A 15,805-nucleotide genomic window follows, 5' to 3' on the forward strand; every position below is an offset into this window, starting at 1 on the left:
CATGTGATGCTGGGCATAATCGAAGGACAGAGCATTATCTACCACACCAAAACACAACCATGTGTTTCACGGTGGAGGAAGGAAACCTGTATCCTTGCAAAACTAGTTTCTCCATGTGGGTCCCTTCATTTAACTTGTAAAGAATTGGATCCCAGAGCTTTATGAAATAGGAGTTTCAAATAGTATTGTTTCAACGGATGCCTACTTACTGTAAACACTGACAGCAGTTTCTCATTACATTACAGTAAGAGGAAGTCCTTTCATTAGTCCTACAGAAATGTGGGCTCGAGTCAGAGGCATAACAAAAACATACACCGTCTGAGAATTCAGTGCAGGGTCAGCTGGAGACAGACAAGAAAGGTCTCATCACTACTGGCTGATCTGCTCTGCAGGAACGATGACAAAGCAGGAAGGTATGCTTCTGATTAGAAGGACGCTCTCTAGAATGGACAACTGTACCTAATGGAGGGGAAAAGGTAACCTGGGCAACAGAGCACTGGGACTAATAAATTAGCCAACTGAAAAAAACGAAAAATAACAATCTGATCATGTTGCCTCAAATAAGCTTCAGTTAAAAACAAATAAATAACATTGGAAAGAAAAGGTAATGATATTGGTTAATGAATATTACCAAAAAACACAGCCGACGCAACAGCAAAGAACTGGATGGACATTGGTGCAAAGGAAGGAAGCTGAATACTTTTAAAAGTGCACTTGTAAAATTTACCTTAAAGGATCTCGCTAGAGAAGAACGTTAGCAACACAAACCTTTGTGTTAACAGTAACTTAGAAAATTAAGTGTAAATGATAATGTATTCAGGTACACAAGGCAAAAAACGATTTGGATTAATGAAAACAGAGCTAACCAACAGTGGTGCTTTGTTTCTTTTTAGCTCATGGGACAATACTCACCAGAACCTACTCTAATCAGATAATGACTCGCACTTTCACTCTGCACAATTCTTCCGTAAGCGTACTTACCTTTCCATTCGAAGTGCTTCTGTTTTGCGGAGTTTTTCTTCCCAGGTTTCATTCAGTTCAGCAATAATTTTTTCTGTTTCCTAGAATAATAAGAGATCAAGCGGTTAGCTGTCAGTAACTCTCCACTGCAAATTAACCAGAATTGAAAACATTTCCTAGCAACAGACTAGCAAGTAGGAAGAAAAAGTTACCTTTGGTGAGAATCTTTCTGGAGGACAATAAGGAATTAGTTACTTACCTGTACACTATAGTTCTCCAGTATTATCTTTCATAGATTCACATGCTTGTATCTTCCCCGTCGTCATGGTGGGAGTCGCACGGTAACAGAATGACCAAAGCAGTAATCATAGAGAAGAAAACTGCATAGAAAAGCCCATTGGGACTGTAGTATTTGGTAACCAGACCTCCTCATTGTTTGGTCCAAAAGCCAGCCAATCAGCATTGCTGCCCTTCCCTCACACACCCGACCAGAAGCTTCCTGCCTCAGATTTCCGTCCCCGAGTGAGAGACATGGATAAATTCAGAGAAAAACAGGTTCTGCCTGAGAAACGGGGAGGTGGGCGGGCGCATGTGTATCAATGAAAGATAATACTGGAGAACTATAGTGTACAGGTAAGTAACTAATTCCTTCTCCAGTATTACATCTTTCATAGATTCACATGCTTGTATCAGAGTAGTAAGTAGTGCTCACAAAACCTGCAGCGTTTCCAGGATAGAACCCAGAAGGAAGTTCTGCAGCTGAAACATTGTTAGAACATGATCTTAAAATACACAGGTCAGACAGGAATAAAAACCAAATTCCCCTTTATAACATATTGTGCAAGTTCTCGAAAGAAAACATAATAAAACCATCTATAAAGATAGCATATTTTATATATAATATATACATAAATGCACTGTATAGAATATTAACAGATAACCAAAGTATACCTTATTGAAATAGACGTTTCAGAACAGCTTGTCCCACTGCTGTGTCCTCTTTCCACGCAGTGTCCAGACAGTAGTGCTTGGTAAATGAATGCACACTCTTCCACGTCGCCGCTCTGCAGATGTCGGGCAGCGACACTCCTACGAACAAGGCCATTGATGTTGCCATCTTCCTTGTGGAATGAGCATTCAATCTGGAAAGAAGCGGCTTTCCCGCTTTTTCATGACATTTCATGATAGCCGATGATATCCATCTGGCAATACTCCGTCTTGACAGAGGAAGCCCTTTCCTTTGTCCTTCAAATGCAATAAATAACTTTTTGGATTTGCGGAATGTCTTTGTTTGTTCTATGTAGAACTTTAAACATCTAGCTTTGTCCAAAGAATGCAACGCTCTTTCTGCTTCAGATGAGGGATTGCTAAAGAAAGTAGGCAAAATAATTGGCTCGTTGAGGTGAAAAGAAGTAGGGACCTTGGGTATGAATGTAGGATTTGTCCGTAATACAACCCTGTCATGGCGAAATTGAAGAAAAGGCTCTTCTACTGAAAAGACTTGAATTTCGCTAACCCTCCTCGCCGATGTAAGGGCGAGCAGTAGGGCTGTCTTCCTTGTGTATAGGCTCGTCTTGTGTATAGGCTCGAAAGGTGGCCTCATAAGTTGCGCCAAAACTGTATTGAGGTGCCAGGGCACTGGCGGGCGCTGAATGGGTGGAAAAACTCTAAAGAGCCCTCTAACAAACTCTTTTATTAGTCTATGAGACCAGAGAGAATGCTCATCTGGAACTCTCCTGAATCTTGATATTGCCGCCAAATGCACCTTCAGTGAGGCATGTGACAGACCTGCCTTAGATAACGACAGCCGGTAAGGCAGAATACCTTCAGAGGGTACCGCCAACAAGTGTAGGTTTTGACTGGCACACCAGTGGCAGAAACGAGTCCATTTTGCTGTGTATGTATTGTTGGTGGACATAGCTCTATATTGCAATAGAATTTGTCTGCAGTCTTGCGGAATGCTCAAGGCTTGGAATTCCCGCTCATGAGGTTCCATGCGGATAATTTTAGCGATGCTAGGTCTGGATGCAGAATCTGGCCGTTGCTCATTGAAATGAGGTTCTGGAATGCTGGGAATTGCACTTTGTTGCCTTTTGACATCTGCAGCAGATCTGAAAACCATGCCTGTCTCGGCCAAGCTGGTGCTATCAGAATGACATGACACGGTTCTGACCTCATTTTGCGAAGCACTCGCGGTATTAAGGGAATTGGTGGGAACGCGTAAGCGAACATTCCCGTCCAGTCCATGTGAAACGCATTTCCCTTGGAATCTCGCTGAGGGTACCTGGACGCAAACTGGACGCATTTCGAATTGTCTCTGGTTGCGAACAAGTCGAATGTTGGTGTGCCCCATTTTCGAAACACTTTGTGCAGCTGAGTGTCGTGCAGTTCCCACTCGTGCGTCACACTCGTCGTGCGACTCAGGACATCTGCTCGTGTGTTGAGGAGGCCCTGTATATGTTGTACCTGAATTGAAATGTCGTGGTTTATCAGCCATTTCCAGATTCTTTGCGCCAGCGCAGAAAGTTGTTTGGATCTTGTTCCGCCCGGCTTTAGAAGATAACACATAGTCGTGGTGCTGTCCGTTTGAATGAGCACCGACGAGCTCCGGATTCTGGGCAGGAAAGCTTGGAGTCCCAGAAACACCGCTTTGAGCTCTAACATATTTATGTGAAGCTGTGGTTCCCACTCTGACCAGCGGCCCTGGATCTCCAGCTCTTGAAGGTGCGCACCCCATCCTTGCAACGAAGCGTCCGCCGTCATCACATATTCGTGATACTGAGGTACAAAATTCAGACCCTGATTTAAGTACTTCTGAACCTTCCACCATGACATGGCCACCTTCATACGGTGAGTGATGGTAATCTGATCTTCGAAGGTTTCTTTGGACTGAACCCACTGCTCGTCCAGATGTTCCTGCAAGGGCCTCATTCGAAGACGGCAGTTTGGAACCAGTGGGATGCAAGAGGATATCATCCCCAACAAGGATTTGTACATCCTCACAGAAGTGAACCTTTTTGTCTGAAGGGATGTTGCTAGGCCCATTATCTTCTTCATGCGTTCCTCGGACGGGTATGCTTTTGTTGCCTTGGTGCATATCCATGCCCGTAAGAAGTGGATGCCCTGAGCTGGAGTCAGTGAAGACTTTTCCAAGTTGGTCCTTAGGCCTAAGCGATGGAACAGCCAGATGCAGCACTGAAGGGACCTTCTGGCTCCTGTGAATGATGGACCTGTCACCAGCCAATCGTCCAGATATGGGTAAATGCAATGCCCTCTTAACCTTAAGTGGGCCGCCACCGGGGCCATGCATTTGGTAAACACCCTTGGGCCGATTTGAGGACAAATGGCAACACCTTGAATTGGAAATGGCGACTCTCCACAGAGAATCTTAAATACTTTCTGTGCTTCCGATGAATTGGGATACGGAAGTACGCATCCATGAGATCCAATGACGCCATGTAGTCTTTTTCTTTTAACATTAGAAGGATCTCTTGCAATGAGAGCATTCGGAAGGGAATTTTCTTTATGTATTGATTGAGATCCCTCAAATCCAATACCTGTCTCCACTTCAGAGTTTGTTTCTTTTTGATGAGGAAGAAATGTGAATAGAAGCCTTTCCCTCTGTGTTGTTGCGGTACTTCTTCTATAGCCCCCTTCTGCAATAGTGATAGGACTTCCTTTTGCAGCTCCTGACGATGTTGGTGGTGTCTGAGCACCGGGGTATGATCTGGTGGCATTTCCACAAACTCTAGGGTATGGCCTCTGCTTATTACGTCCAAAACCCATTTGTCCGATGTTATGGACATCCAATTGTTGAAGTATTGCGACAGATAGTGGTCGTTTTCCGGGATCTGCTGTGTGGGGAGCGCCGGCCTGAGATCATTGTCGTCTGTTAGACTGTTGATTCTTTCCTCTATTGGAAGACTTGCCCCTAGACTGCTGCTGGAAAGAGGAGTTGGAGGGCCTGTACTGATTGCCTGTATTGTATTGCCTATATCCTTGTTGGTTAGAAGGCTGATATCTGTTGGTCTGATATGAAGACCTCTGATTAGATTGACCCCTTGCACCTCTTTTACGAAAGGACTGGAACCGTCCTTGCTGCAGGGATCCCAGCGCTCTAGCTGTATCCGTGTCTGATTTGATACCCTGTAGCGCTTCGTCTACGTGCTTTCCAAATAAATTTTCGCCATTGAATGGCATGTCCACAATCTTCGCTTGCACCTCCGGACGAAAGGATGTAGCCTTTAGCCAACCCTGTCTCCGAAGCGAAACTGCTCCTTCCATCTGCCTGAACGCCATAGAGGAAACATCCATGGCAATGTCAATAGATTCCGATGCCGTCTTTGCCCCGTCTCGGAGGATAGCCGCTGCCTCTTCTTTCTTATCCTCCGGTAGTGCAGACAGAATGGGTGCCAAATCAGACCACATTTGCCTGTTAAAACGGCTAATAAGGGCCATAGCATTGGCTGCTTTAATCGCAGCGACTGCCATGACCGCAAACCTCTTCCCGCCTCCATCCATGCTTCGTCCTTCTTTGTCTGGCGGCACCAATGAAGTAGCAACTGGATTCTTTGAATTCCTCTGCGCCGCCTGTGTCACCACCGACTCCGGTCTCGGGTGTCCTATTAGACAGGCCGCAGCAGACTCTGGTGCTCTATATATCTTTTCGATTCTAGGAACCGAAACCGCGATGGAAGCCGGTGTCTTCAAAATGTTTAGGCCCTCTTCCCAAATGTGAGGGATAATCGGTATTGAGCGAGCAGATTTCCTGGCGTCATCTTTGAAATCATATAAGAAACATTATGTTTCTTTAACCTCCATTTCCAAATCAAACCTCTTAGCTGCTTTTTCCATAATGTCATGGAATCCTCCAATGTCCTGAGGAGGAGAAGTGGTTGGCGGCGGGTTAGGTAAAGGGGCCGGCGGCAAAATGTACTCATTCCACTCCTGTCCCGTAGAATCTTGTACAAGTTCACCTTCCTCAGGTTGATCATCATCATCATCATCAGAATGCGTTAGATCGTCTCTGATTGTTATCACTGGTGGTGATCTCACAGCCTGCTCATGAGGAGTAGATTGGGTCTTTGGAGGTTGCGTTGTAGCCACAGGCGTAGATAATCGAGGCGCATTTGCCTCTGGAAAACGACGATAATAGTCGCTAATCATGAACCTCAGGTCAGAGACAAGAGAAACAGGTATGGAGACTGACTCCTCTCGCGACTCTTCTGGTTGCTCGTCATCCTCATTATAATTACATGTTTCCTGGAAGGATTCATATCTTGTAGATTGAGCTCTCTCTTTGAAGGAAAACACCTCTTCTTCATCTGTGTCCTGGCTCTTTATTCTAAGTTGTGAAGGGCTATAGGCCACTCCTGAAGAGTCCTCTCCTTCTGAATCGTGTTCCAGCAAAGAAGATGGTGGTAGAGGCGAAATCTACGTCCACAACGTGAATTCTGCAGATTTGCTTAGGGTCGCCGAACCCCTCGACGACTGAAAAGAGCGAATAGAGATCAAAGTCTTCGACTGTGGCGATTTAAATGACTTTGCTGTTAAAATTACAGTCTTCGTCAACGGTGTCGTCGACGACATAGCCATCGTCGAAGACATAGCCATCGTCGACGGAGCCGTCGTCACCAAAGCCATCGTCGACGGGACCGTCGACGGAGTCGTCTTCGTCGCTGATCCCTTCGTCGACGTGGCTTTAGTTCCTGTCGTCGACGGAGCCGCCGTTGTCGAAACAGTCGTCGTCGACGGTGAGGTCGTCGACGGGGCTGAAGACTTTACCACAGATTTTGCAGCAGAAACCAGGGAACTGGTCGACGGAGCAGACCCTGCCCCTTTCTGACCGGACGGCTTCTTGAGGGGAGTAAGAGGGAGAGATGACGCCACTTCCTCCTTTGATTTAACCTTTTTAGGCTCCACCCTTTCCTCAGAATGTGAGGCCTTTCTATTTTTAGGTGTTGGGTTAGAAGATTCCTCCCCAGAATCTGAGTCTGATGCGGCCTTCTTTTGAAGCCACAACAGCAAACGAGCCTCTCTGTCCCTCAGAGTTTTAGCAGAGAAGGTTCTACAATATTTACAATCCTTGGCCACATGCTTAGGATTAAGACAATATAAGCAGTCCTTGTGAGGATCTTCAGAGAAAAGCCTAACCTTTCCACAGGATCTGCAAGGCCTGAAAAGCCTCTTTTTAGAGCTTTCAGCCATTATGAAAGAAATTAGGTACACACAATACCTTAATCCAGATGAAAAGATAGTTGAAATAAAAGGTCAATAGTTCACACAGGAACAGCAAACTGAGCAGCGCTCAGGGATACTCCTTTCTCACACGAAGGCGGTTGGAAATCTGAGGCAGGAAGCTTCTCTTGGGGATTGGCTGGCTTTTGGACCAAACAATGAAGAGGTCTGGTTACCAAATACTACAGTCCCAATGGGCTTTTCTATGCAGTTTTCTTCTCTATGATTACTGCTTTGGTCATTCTGTTACCGAGAGACTCCCACCATGACGACGGGGAAGATACAAGCATGTGAATCTATGAAAGATGTAATACTGGAGAATTTACCTGCAGATTCTTCACATTTTGAATATGTCCCTGGTCCCAGAAACTATGAAATAGATCCCAGCACCTCTGTTCTGTGTCAGCCAGCTCTAGTCGCTCCTCTGGGCGTAATGACACAAAGATAAAAAGCAGTGCACCTCTCCCTAAAGTGGTAGCTTCGGAACTGGAGCGGAGGACTTTAGAACAAGGTTTTTGGGCATGAATGCCCTCACCATGTTCAGTGAAGGTGTAGATGGTACGCCATGGTGCAGCTTTTCATATGTCTGCAAGTGGAACATTGCCCAAGAAAAAAATAGTTTGCTGTGGGATAGCAAACTTGAATGCATTTGACAATTCAGCTGGTGAACCCCACTTTGGAAATGATTTTCCCAAGGTGGAGCTGTCCAAAATCTACCAAGAGGTGCATTGACTTTCCCAATGATGTATCATAGTCATTGCAGCACATTCGGGCTCTCTTAACATCTAACACGTTTAAAACCCTTTCTGCAATTGATTATGGTTATGAGAAAAAGCTTGGCAAGTCAACAGTGTGGTTGACATGGAACAGCAATGTAACCTCAGGCAGAAGATAAGCATGTGATATAAGATTGCCCTGATATTTCTGCAACTGAAAAAGGCTCTTCTACCATTCAGGCTTGTATTTTGCTTACCCTACAGGGGAAGTGATGACAACGAGGAAGGCTATTTTCCAAGAAAGGTTGTGCATTGGGCAAGAGTCTTGGTAAAATGATGTTAAAGACTCATGAAAGGACAGATGGATGGACTTAAAGGAATATCAACTACTAGTATTTTATAAAATGGGTGGTGTTCCCTGCTTTACAGATCCATTTTGAAGCAGAGCTTGTATTTTTGATGTTTGTTGATGTGGTGCTGGTGTGGTGTAATGTTGGATGATGTGGCACAGAGCTCCAGGTAGAAGCCATGGGTGACAATGAATATTACACACTCGTTTGATGTTATTTTCGCATACTCCAGGAGGTACAGCCTCGATCTTCCCTTGAAACTACGGGTGACTGCTCCTGCTCATGTTTATTGTTTCCAAACTCCCTGTACAGCAGACTGCATTTGCAAGGCCTTAGCTGTATCAGTGTTCTTGTGTATCTTTTCAAGCAATAAACCCACCTGTGATCCAAAAACATGGTGCCCAATCAAAGGGCGAATTGAAGAGGGGCTGCAGAAACGGTGACCTGGATCCTGATACTCATAGCCAATCAGAACATCTGAGAAGACTGCAGTTACATATTGCACCCTAGATAATCTGTATCCAGTGCAGATCTCATGTTGGCTGTGCAAATGGGCTTTGCTTCCTTTGCATTTTGTATGCCTCCAGGAAATGTTTGACAAGCTGTTCCATCTCCTCCCAGTGGGCTCTGTCACCCTTGGAAGTAAACCCATAGAATGTGCTCTGGGTCTAGGTATCACATGTTGTTCTTTCTCAGGTGTTGTGTCGCTCGGTGCCAATGCTGGCCTTGAATTCGACTTTGAAGTCGGCCTTGGTTCTAAGGAGGGCAGGGTAGACCCTCGTGGTCAAACAGAAGTGTCTCAGTATTGAGGTTCAAGTGGGACTTCTCGAGGCCTTCCTGGCATCGAGGTGGGCTTTCAGGGCCAGGAAGGCTTTGGTGCAGTGAGTGCCGGGCCTGTTCAGAGGCAGTTTAGGGATTGGGGAATGGCTCTCTGGGGTAGTTTCTTGATTTTGAGCCAGGATCCCATCAAGGGCAAAGCCCAGAGGGAAGATCCTTGAAGTGTGACGCATCTGTGAACCAGTGGTGTAGTTTTTGTCATAGACGCGAGGTTCCTAAGGGCCCCTGGAGACAATTGCTCTCCAAAGTCAGTCATTAGTAGAGAGTTAATATCGACTCCCATCCCCACGGGTCCACAAAGTACTAGAACGCTCCTCTCTCAGCATCAGAATTAAATTTTTTCAAGCCTTTGACACTGAACATGGAAGATGGCGCGGAGAGCCCTGGAGCTGCATTTATAAAGTGTCCACCGCCTGATTCTTCGGTGTTGTCTTCATCCCTGACAGGTGTAACAGTTTGATTCTTCGTGCTCCCGTGGGAGATAAAGGCTACAGGCCCCATGTTGGTCCAGCCACAGCAATTTACTACTGCATTTAGGAGATCATGCCCCTCCCACCCGGAAGTCATTCTCATATGATCTACCCCAGGGTTTCCGTCGGAGGTCGTTGCACTATTGTCTCGGAGCTCTGCAGTGCATGTCCACAACCAATGTTGGAAAAGAAAAATCTGAGGTGTAGTATATGTCCTAGTGCATTGTGGGATTCAAGGGTGGAATCACGATTCACCTCAAATACCTTTACTTCCATGAAAAACATGTGAAGCCAGCACTCTACACTAGATGGCAATAGTGTGCAGCTCATGTGATCTACCAATGTTGATTGATTGATGTTGATTGATTATCCCACAGCTTGTCTGTGCAGGGCCGACGTCTGTTACCAATTTGTGGTTTAAATTGATTGTAATATATTTGAGCAGTAAGATTTCATCCTTCCAGTACTCATCAAAACTCCTTTCCCCCTCCATTTTCAGCAGGGATGGCCAACATGAAAACTTTCGGATTTACGGATGAGGAATTCGAAACTTTAGTTGGTACATCGATCCCCACTAATAATACCTACTCATCCGTTAGGGGTCAAGATGAAGGTAAGAAACTAATAGACCTAAAGAAAAAACTAATCCGCATGGAGGCCCATGGGGAATTCATGATAGCTTATTTAAAATCAGGAGTTATTCCGAATGGCTTAAGGGTACGAAATATACCAGGTCTCTTTGTACACCATAGACCATTTTTGGAAAAATGGAGTTTTATAGCAAACCGTTGTTCACGTGATCTCATGATATTAATAGTGGCAACTTCAAAAGAACTGGCCCTAGAAATAAAAAAGGAGATAGACGAGCTAGAAGAAAAATTAAAACAACTCACGGGAGTAGATGATGCGATTAGGAAAATAGAAGAATACAATAGAGATCTAGAATCATTTAGTAGTTACTTGAATAAACGGAAAACAGATAAAATTAACAAAGATAAAAGATTTTATTCGGAAGAAGTTGCTTATCCCTATCTCCATACTGACTTCTATCAACAGAACCATTATACCAATGAGTCGGGTAATGCCCAACAGAGAATAAACAACTTCACTGACTCTTCAGACTCAGAAGGGGAGGGCCAAAGTAACACATATTACGAGTCAGATGGTGGGTTCTCATATCCCAACTCTAGACCCCAACGACGCCCTTTTTTATCAAACAGGGGGCCTCGACGTGGCCGACCCAGGGTGAGATTTCAACAACAGGGACAGGCGAGAGGGAATTTTCAGACAAACCAACACACACATCAAATACAACATCAGCAACATTTGCAACATCAACAACACCAACAACACCAACAACTTCAACAGCAAGAACCCCAATTCATCAGAGAGACTCGGAACAGACAATATTGGGGTCAGGGGATATAATCCCAATTTTTAATCTGTCTTCCAATAAACTTGATGATTCTATTGAAGCTCTATTATCAAAAGGGCTCTCTTTTGTACCCCACTCCTTTGTGAACACCTTCGAACTCCACAGAGATATTATCTCCCTATTTAGGAAAATAAGACTAAAAAAGTTTTTTCAAGACAAAGAGAATATTGGAGATGACACAATAGAAGAAAGAAATGAGATTTCTCTCACCTCCACCTTTACCCCGGGACTAGAACAGCTGGGTCCTGAAGTCGCAGCATTTGAACTAGTGGTGATGAAAAAATTAGAAAAATCTTTAGAATTCATTCCTAAACCCAAATATAATCTAGACTACCAACAATCTCTAGCATTAAAAGAGTTGACGAACAATAGAGACCTTACTATTAAAGGAGCAGATAAAGGAGGAGGTATAGTTGTCCTTGATTCGAATGACTATGAAGTGAACATGTTAAAAATGTTAAGTGATAGCTCTACCTACCTAAAGATAAATCGTAATCCAACTAGTACCATAATCAAGAAGATCGTTACTTTAACAGATGGTGCCCTCTCCAATGGTGATATAAACAAGAAAGAATATGAATTTTTGAATACCAACAAAATGAAGACGGCATGTATCTACGGTCTTCCAAAGATACATAAGGACCCAAAAAATCCTCCATATCGACCAATAGTGTCAACGATTGGTACCCCGACAGAACCTCTTTCTAAGTTTGTTGATCACTTCTTAAGACCTCACATACCTAAGATCAAATCATATATCAAGGACACTTGCCATATGATCAATACTGTAGAGAATTTGAATTTTACAACAGGGAGAGATATATTGGTGACCATGGACATCGAATCCCTTTATAGTAACATACCACTGGATGAAGCAATCAGGGCCACGGACTGGTTCATAGACATTCAGAATATTGTTTGTCCTAAACAGTTCCTGATAGATTGCCTTTTCGTAGTTCTCACTGAGAACGTTTTTGAATTTGGTAGCAACATCTATCGCCAGCTAAGAGGTGTTAGTATGGGAGCATCAGTGGCTCCTTCTATAGCCAATATATATATGTCTCACTTTGAAGAGACCTTTATATATAACGAGATAGCCCCATTCTTCGAGTCAATTTCCCATTGGTCCAGATACATTGATGACATCTTTTTTATCTGGACCAATGGGAAAGATACGCTCCTTGAATTTTTGGAATGGATCAACCTCACTAATGTGAATTTGAGATTTACAGCCCATTATGATGAATACCAGGTGGAATTTTTAGATCTGTTGATTAGAGCCAAAGACCAGAAACTAGAGGTAGATCTTTTTGTAAAAGAAACTGCTCGGAACACTCTCTTGCATTTCAGCAGTTTCCATCCGAAGTGCCAACGCGAGAGTATTCCCTTTTCACAGTTCCTGAGGGTTCGCAGGAACTGTACAAATCTAGCTGATTACGATAGGCAATCTGTAATCATGCGCAAGAAATTTTTAGATCGGGGTTATCCCCATAGATTAATAAGAGACTCTTATAAACGCGCAAGATACTTCGACCGTGATGCCTTACTAGCTCCTAAAGACAAACAATCAAATGACCGTATCGTCTGTGTGACTACTCACTCGACGATGAATGAGCGTGTAAGACAAATTGTCAACGGAAACTGGCCCATTCTCAATTGTAATCCATCCTCCACATCCGCCCTGGCGAAGCCCATGTTTGCCCACAGAAGAAACCGGAATTTAAAGGACAAAATTGTCCACTCTAAATTCAACCACAAACTGTCTAATACCCCTTGTGTCCAAAGAGCAATACTGACGAACCTGCCCGTTAGGGGCACAGTGCCTTGCTCTACCTGCAAATCGTGCAAAACCATCATATCAGGGGAATCATTTACACATAATGGTTCTGCTTTTACAGCAAATGATTTATGGAATTGCAAGACCGCTAATGTGGTCTATTTCATTAAATGCCCTTGTGGTATGGGCTACGTAGGAGAAACATGCAGAGCAATTCAGACACGCCTTACAGAGCACAGATCTGCCATCCACACTAAGAAGCTTAATGCACCTCTAGTGAAACATTTCGTAGAGGCTCAACACAAACCAGATGATATCCAATGGAGAGTGCTAGAAAAAATCAAACTTGCAGATAGCAAAGGTGGGTGTGCTATTCGCAAAAAACGTGAGGTTTTTTGGATATTTGTCTTGGATACTTTTAAGAAGGGTCTGAATAATGAGATGCCGTGGGAGAATGCCATTTTTTAAAATGCCCCACTCGCCTCTTTGATATTCAGCCTTGAGACTCTGTATAAGCAAATATGAGTATCCAATAAATACGTTGCATGAATTGTACTGTGAGCCAATACATTATCCAACAATTGTTGATCCAGTCGATTGAGAATTATAGAATTTTATCAATTGTAACCTGCCTCCTCGGATGAGACATGATCACCGAGTATTTACCGCCCAGATAGATGTTATGCTATCAGTAGTCCTGAGCAAGCCATGGGCCTCTTGCCCTTTAAGAATTTAGATTCACGTACACATCCGGGTATTTAAATAGGTACCGCCCATTAGGCCGGTCGATTATTCTTTTCCAACGGCTGCGGGACGCTGGCTGAGGACATGTGCGCCGCGCCCACAGGTTGAAGATACGGACCGATTTCTATCCTTTTCGGTAAGCTATTAGTGGAGATAGGCTTTGCCGCTTGAATATCTTTGATTTAGATGTGCTGGCGTACTATCTTGTAACCGAGTGCCGCCCTATATCTATCTTAGGACGTACCACACACAAATCAACGGCTGCGATACGCTGCTGGAGACCCCAAGAAACGGAATTCTTTCCGGAACCCAAAAGGCTGCATTGTCGGCTTATAATTCTTTTTAGCTCGGGTAAGTGAATAAATGGGCGAGACACTACGTAGCGGATAGACTAGAGTCAAGACTCGTTTCAACATCCTGCAGCGCAATATTTATCTATACTTTTAAATCCTCGTAGGAAGAATATAAACAATACCAACGGCTGCAAGACGCACGGAAATTAGCACATTTTGTGACTTAATCGGCTCTTGACAGGTTGACGCAGCGGCCTTTCTCCCTTACTTTTTAGGTAAGCATGATGTGAAGTTGCACTGATATGAGAAAGCAACCTTTAATCGCTCGACAGCAATGATATACGCCCTTTATTGTTATTTTGTAGCATGTTGTAAACATACCGATATTACAGCGGCATTCGGGGCTTTGATCGCGTCGTCAGCAACACCTTTTAATATATATGGTGAGTATATGACAAATGCAGATAGTTAGGTGCAATTAAAGACAACATATTGAATTCTTAATTCTTAACTATAGGCCAAACCCAGTTTGTCAGGTGCTATCGTTGAAAGCATATCGAATCTTTTAGTAAATCTTAACACCCTTTTTCCTCCTTGATAATGTTAAAAAGGAGTGTTCCCCCATTTGCGGAAATTCACCAGCAACTATACTTAGTGGTAAATGTAAAAGAGGAATTATCCTTAAAAAGAATTATCCTTAAAAGGTCTCCTACCCACAAAAATAAGTTGGCAAACCATGGTGCATGAATAAAACTATCGTTTAAATATAAGGACAACACATGATTAATTAGTATATTTTTTGCAGACCATAATAGTCGAACAAGACTAATCCAAGTGTCAGTTACGGCTAAGAAATCAGATGTTGGACCGTATCCAGATTTATTAGAGATCACCTACACTGTGTTTACTAGGTAAGAGTATCCCAGAATCAAGTAAAAAGAATAAATAGAGAAGTTATATGTAGACTACCTCTATTTTAACGATTTGAATAACCATTACAAAGATAAATTGCACACATTGTCCACTTGCTAGTGAATATACAACATAAAACCAAATGTGAGTGAGAACTTATATACAAGGTCCATCCTTATTATTTATTTTTCACCCCCCACACCAAAACCCCCCCCCCTTCCCCCCCCCCCCCCCCCCCCCCTGCTTTTCCCCTCCTGGGTTTATGAAATAAAGTTTGGGGATGATTACTGCTCAAATATAAATATAAATGAAATAGTTTGTATCAGTTGCAGTTACATACGGTAACTGTCTTGTGTAGGGCTGTCCATGATATGTAAGCACAAAGAGTTATTTCTCACAATTGTTTGTTGGTTAAGAGTTTTTTATTAAGAAATGTTTCTAACTGTCTCTCTCAAAAAAACATGTTTTACAGATTGTATGTGGCTCCTGATGAAGGCGTTTTGACAACGCCGAAACGCGCGTCGACAAATTGTATTGTTTGCCACCTATGTTTTAAGTAATTTCTTGTGATATTGTGTAACAATTATTTTAGCTATACATATTTTTGTGTGTTTTTTAACATTGTAATGAATATGTTCTTGTATAAACTTTGGAGAATGTAATTTTATTAATAAATCTGACTTGTTATATTTTTAATTGATTTGTGTGCTTTACATATTGGTCTCTTCCCTAGTTGTATTATCAAATGTTCCTCTCTTTTCTCACATTGCTCATGTGATCTACAGCATGTTGAAAATGCTTTACTAGTTACAGCATCTTAAGTGAAAATGTATTTCTACAGTCCTGTCTGTGGTGCACCCATTATCCAGCTAAAAGCAGCCCAGCTGTACTTCTGACCTCAGTTAATTTTTGAACTTACTATTAGATAAGTGTCATGTTCAGGTAAAAATTGATCAAAAATTTATGTTGAGGGTGAACCCTGTTCTGATGGAATTATGATGCCATCAGAACAGGTAATTTATTTCCCAATGGATTTAGTGTATTTTGCTTCATCATCAGTGAGTGCATAAGATG

General features: G+C 43.2%; 1 protein-coding gene across 1 annotated transcript in view; it reads right to left on the reverse strand.

Annotated features, from left to right (window-relative positions):
- The window catches only part of KIF1C (kinesin family member 1C), a 912,154-nt gene that overhangs the window by 247,229 nt on the left and 649,120 nt on the right, over positions 1-15,805 (reverse strand). The window contains exon 14 of the mRNA XM_086946204.1: positions 982-1,061. Within this exon, the coding sequence (XP_086802330.1) occupies positions 982-1,061 (80 nt within the window). The remainder of the gene's footprint in view (positions 1-981; positions 1,062-15,805) is intronic.

The sequence above is a fragment of the Lissotriton vulgaris genome, chromosome 12 (assembly GCF_964263255.1).
Source record: "Lissotriton vulgaris chromosome 12, aLisVul1.2, whole genome shotgun sequence".
Taxonomy (NCBI): domain Eukaryota; kingdom Metazoa; phylum Chordata; class Amphibia; order Caudata; family Salamandridae; genus Lissotriton; species Lissotriton vulgaris.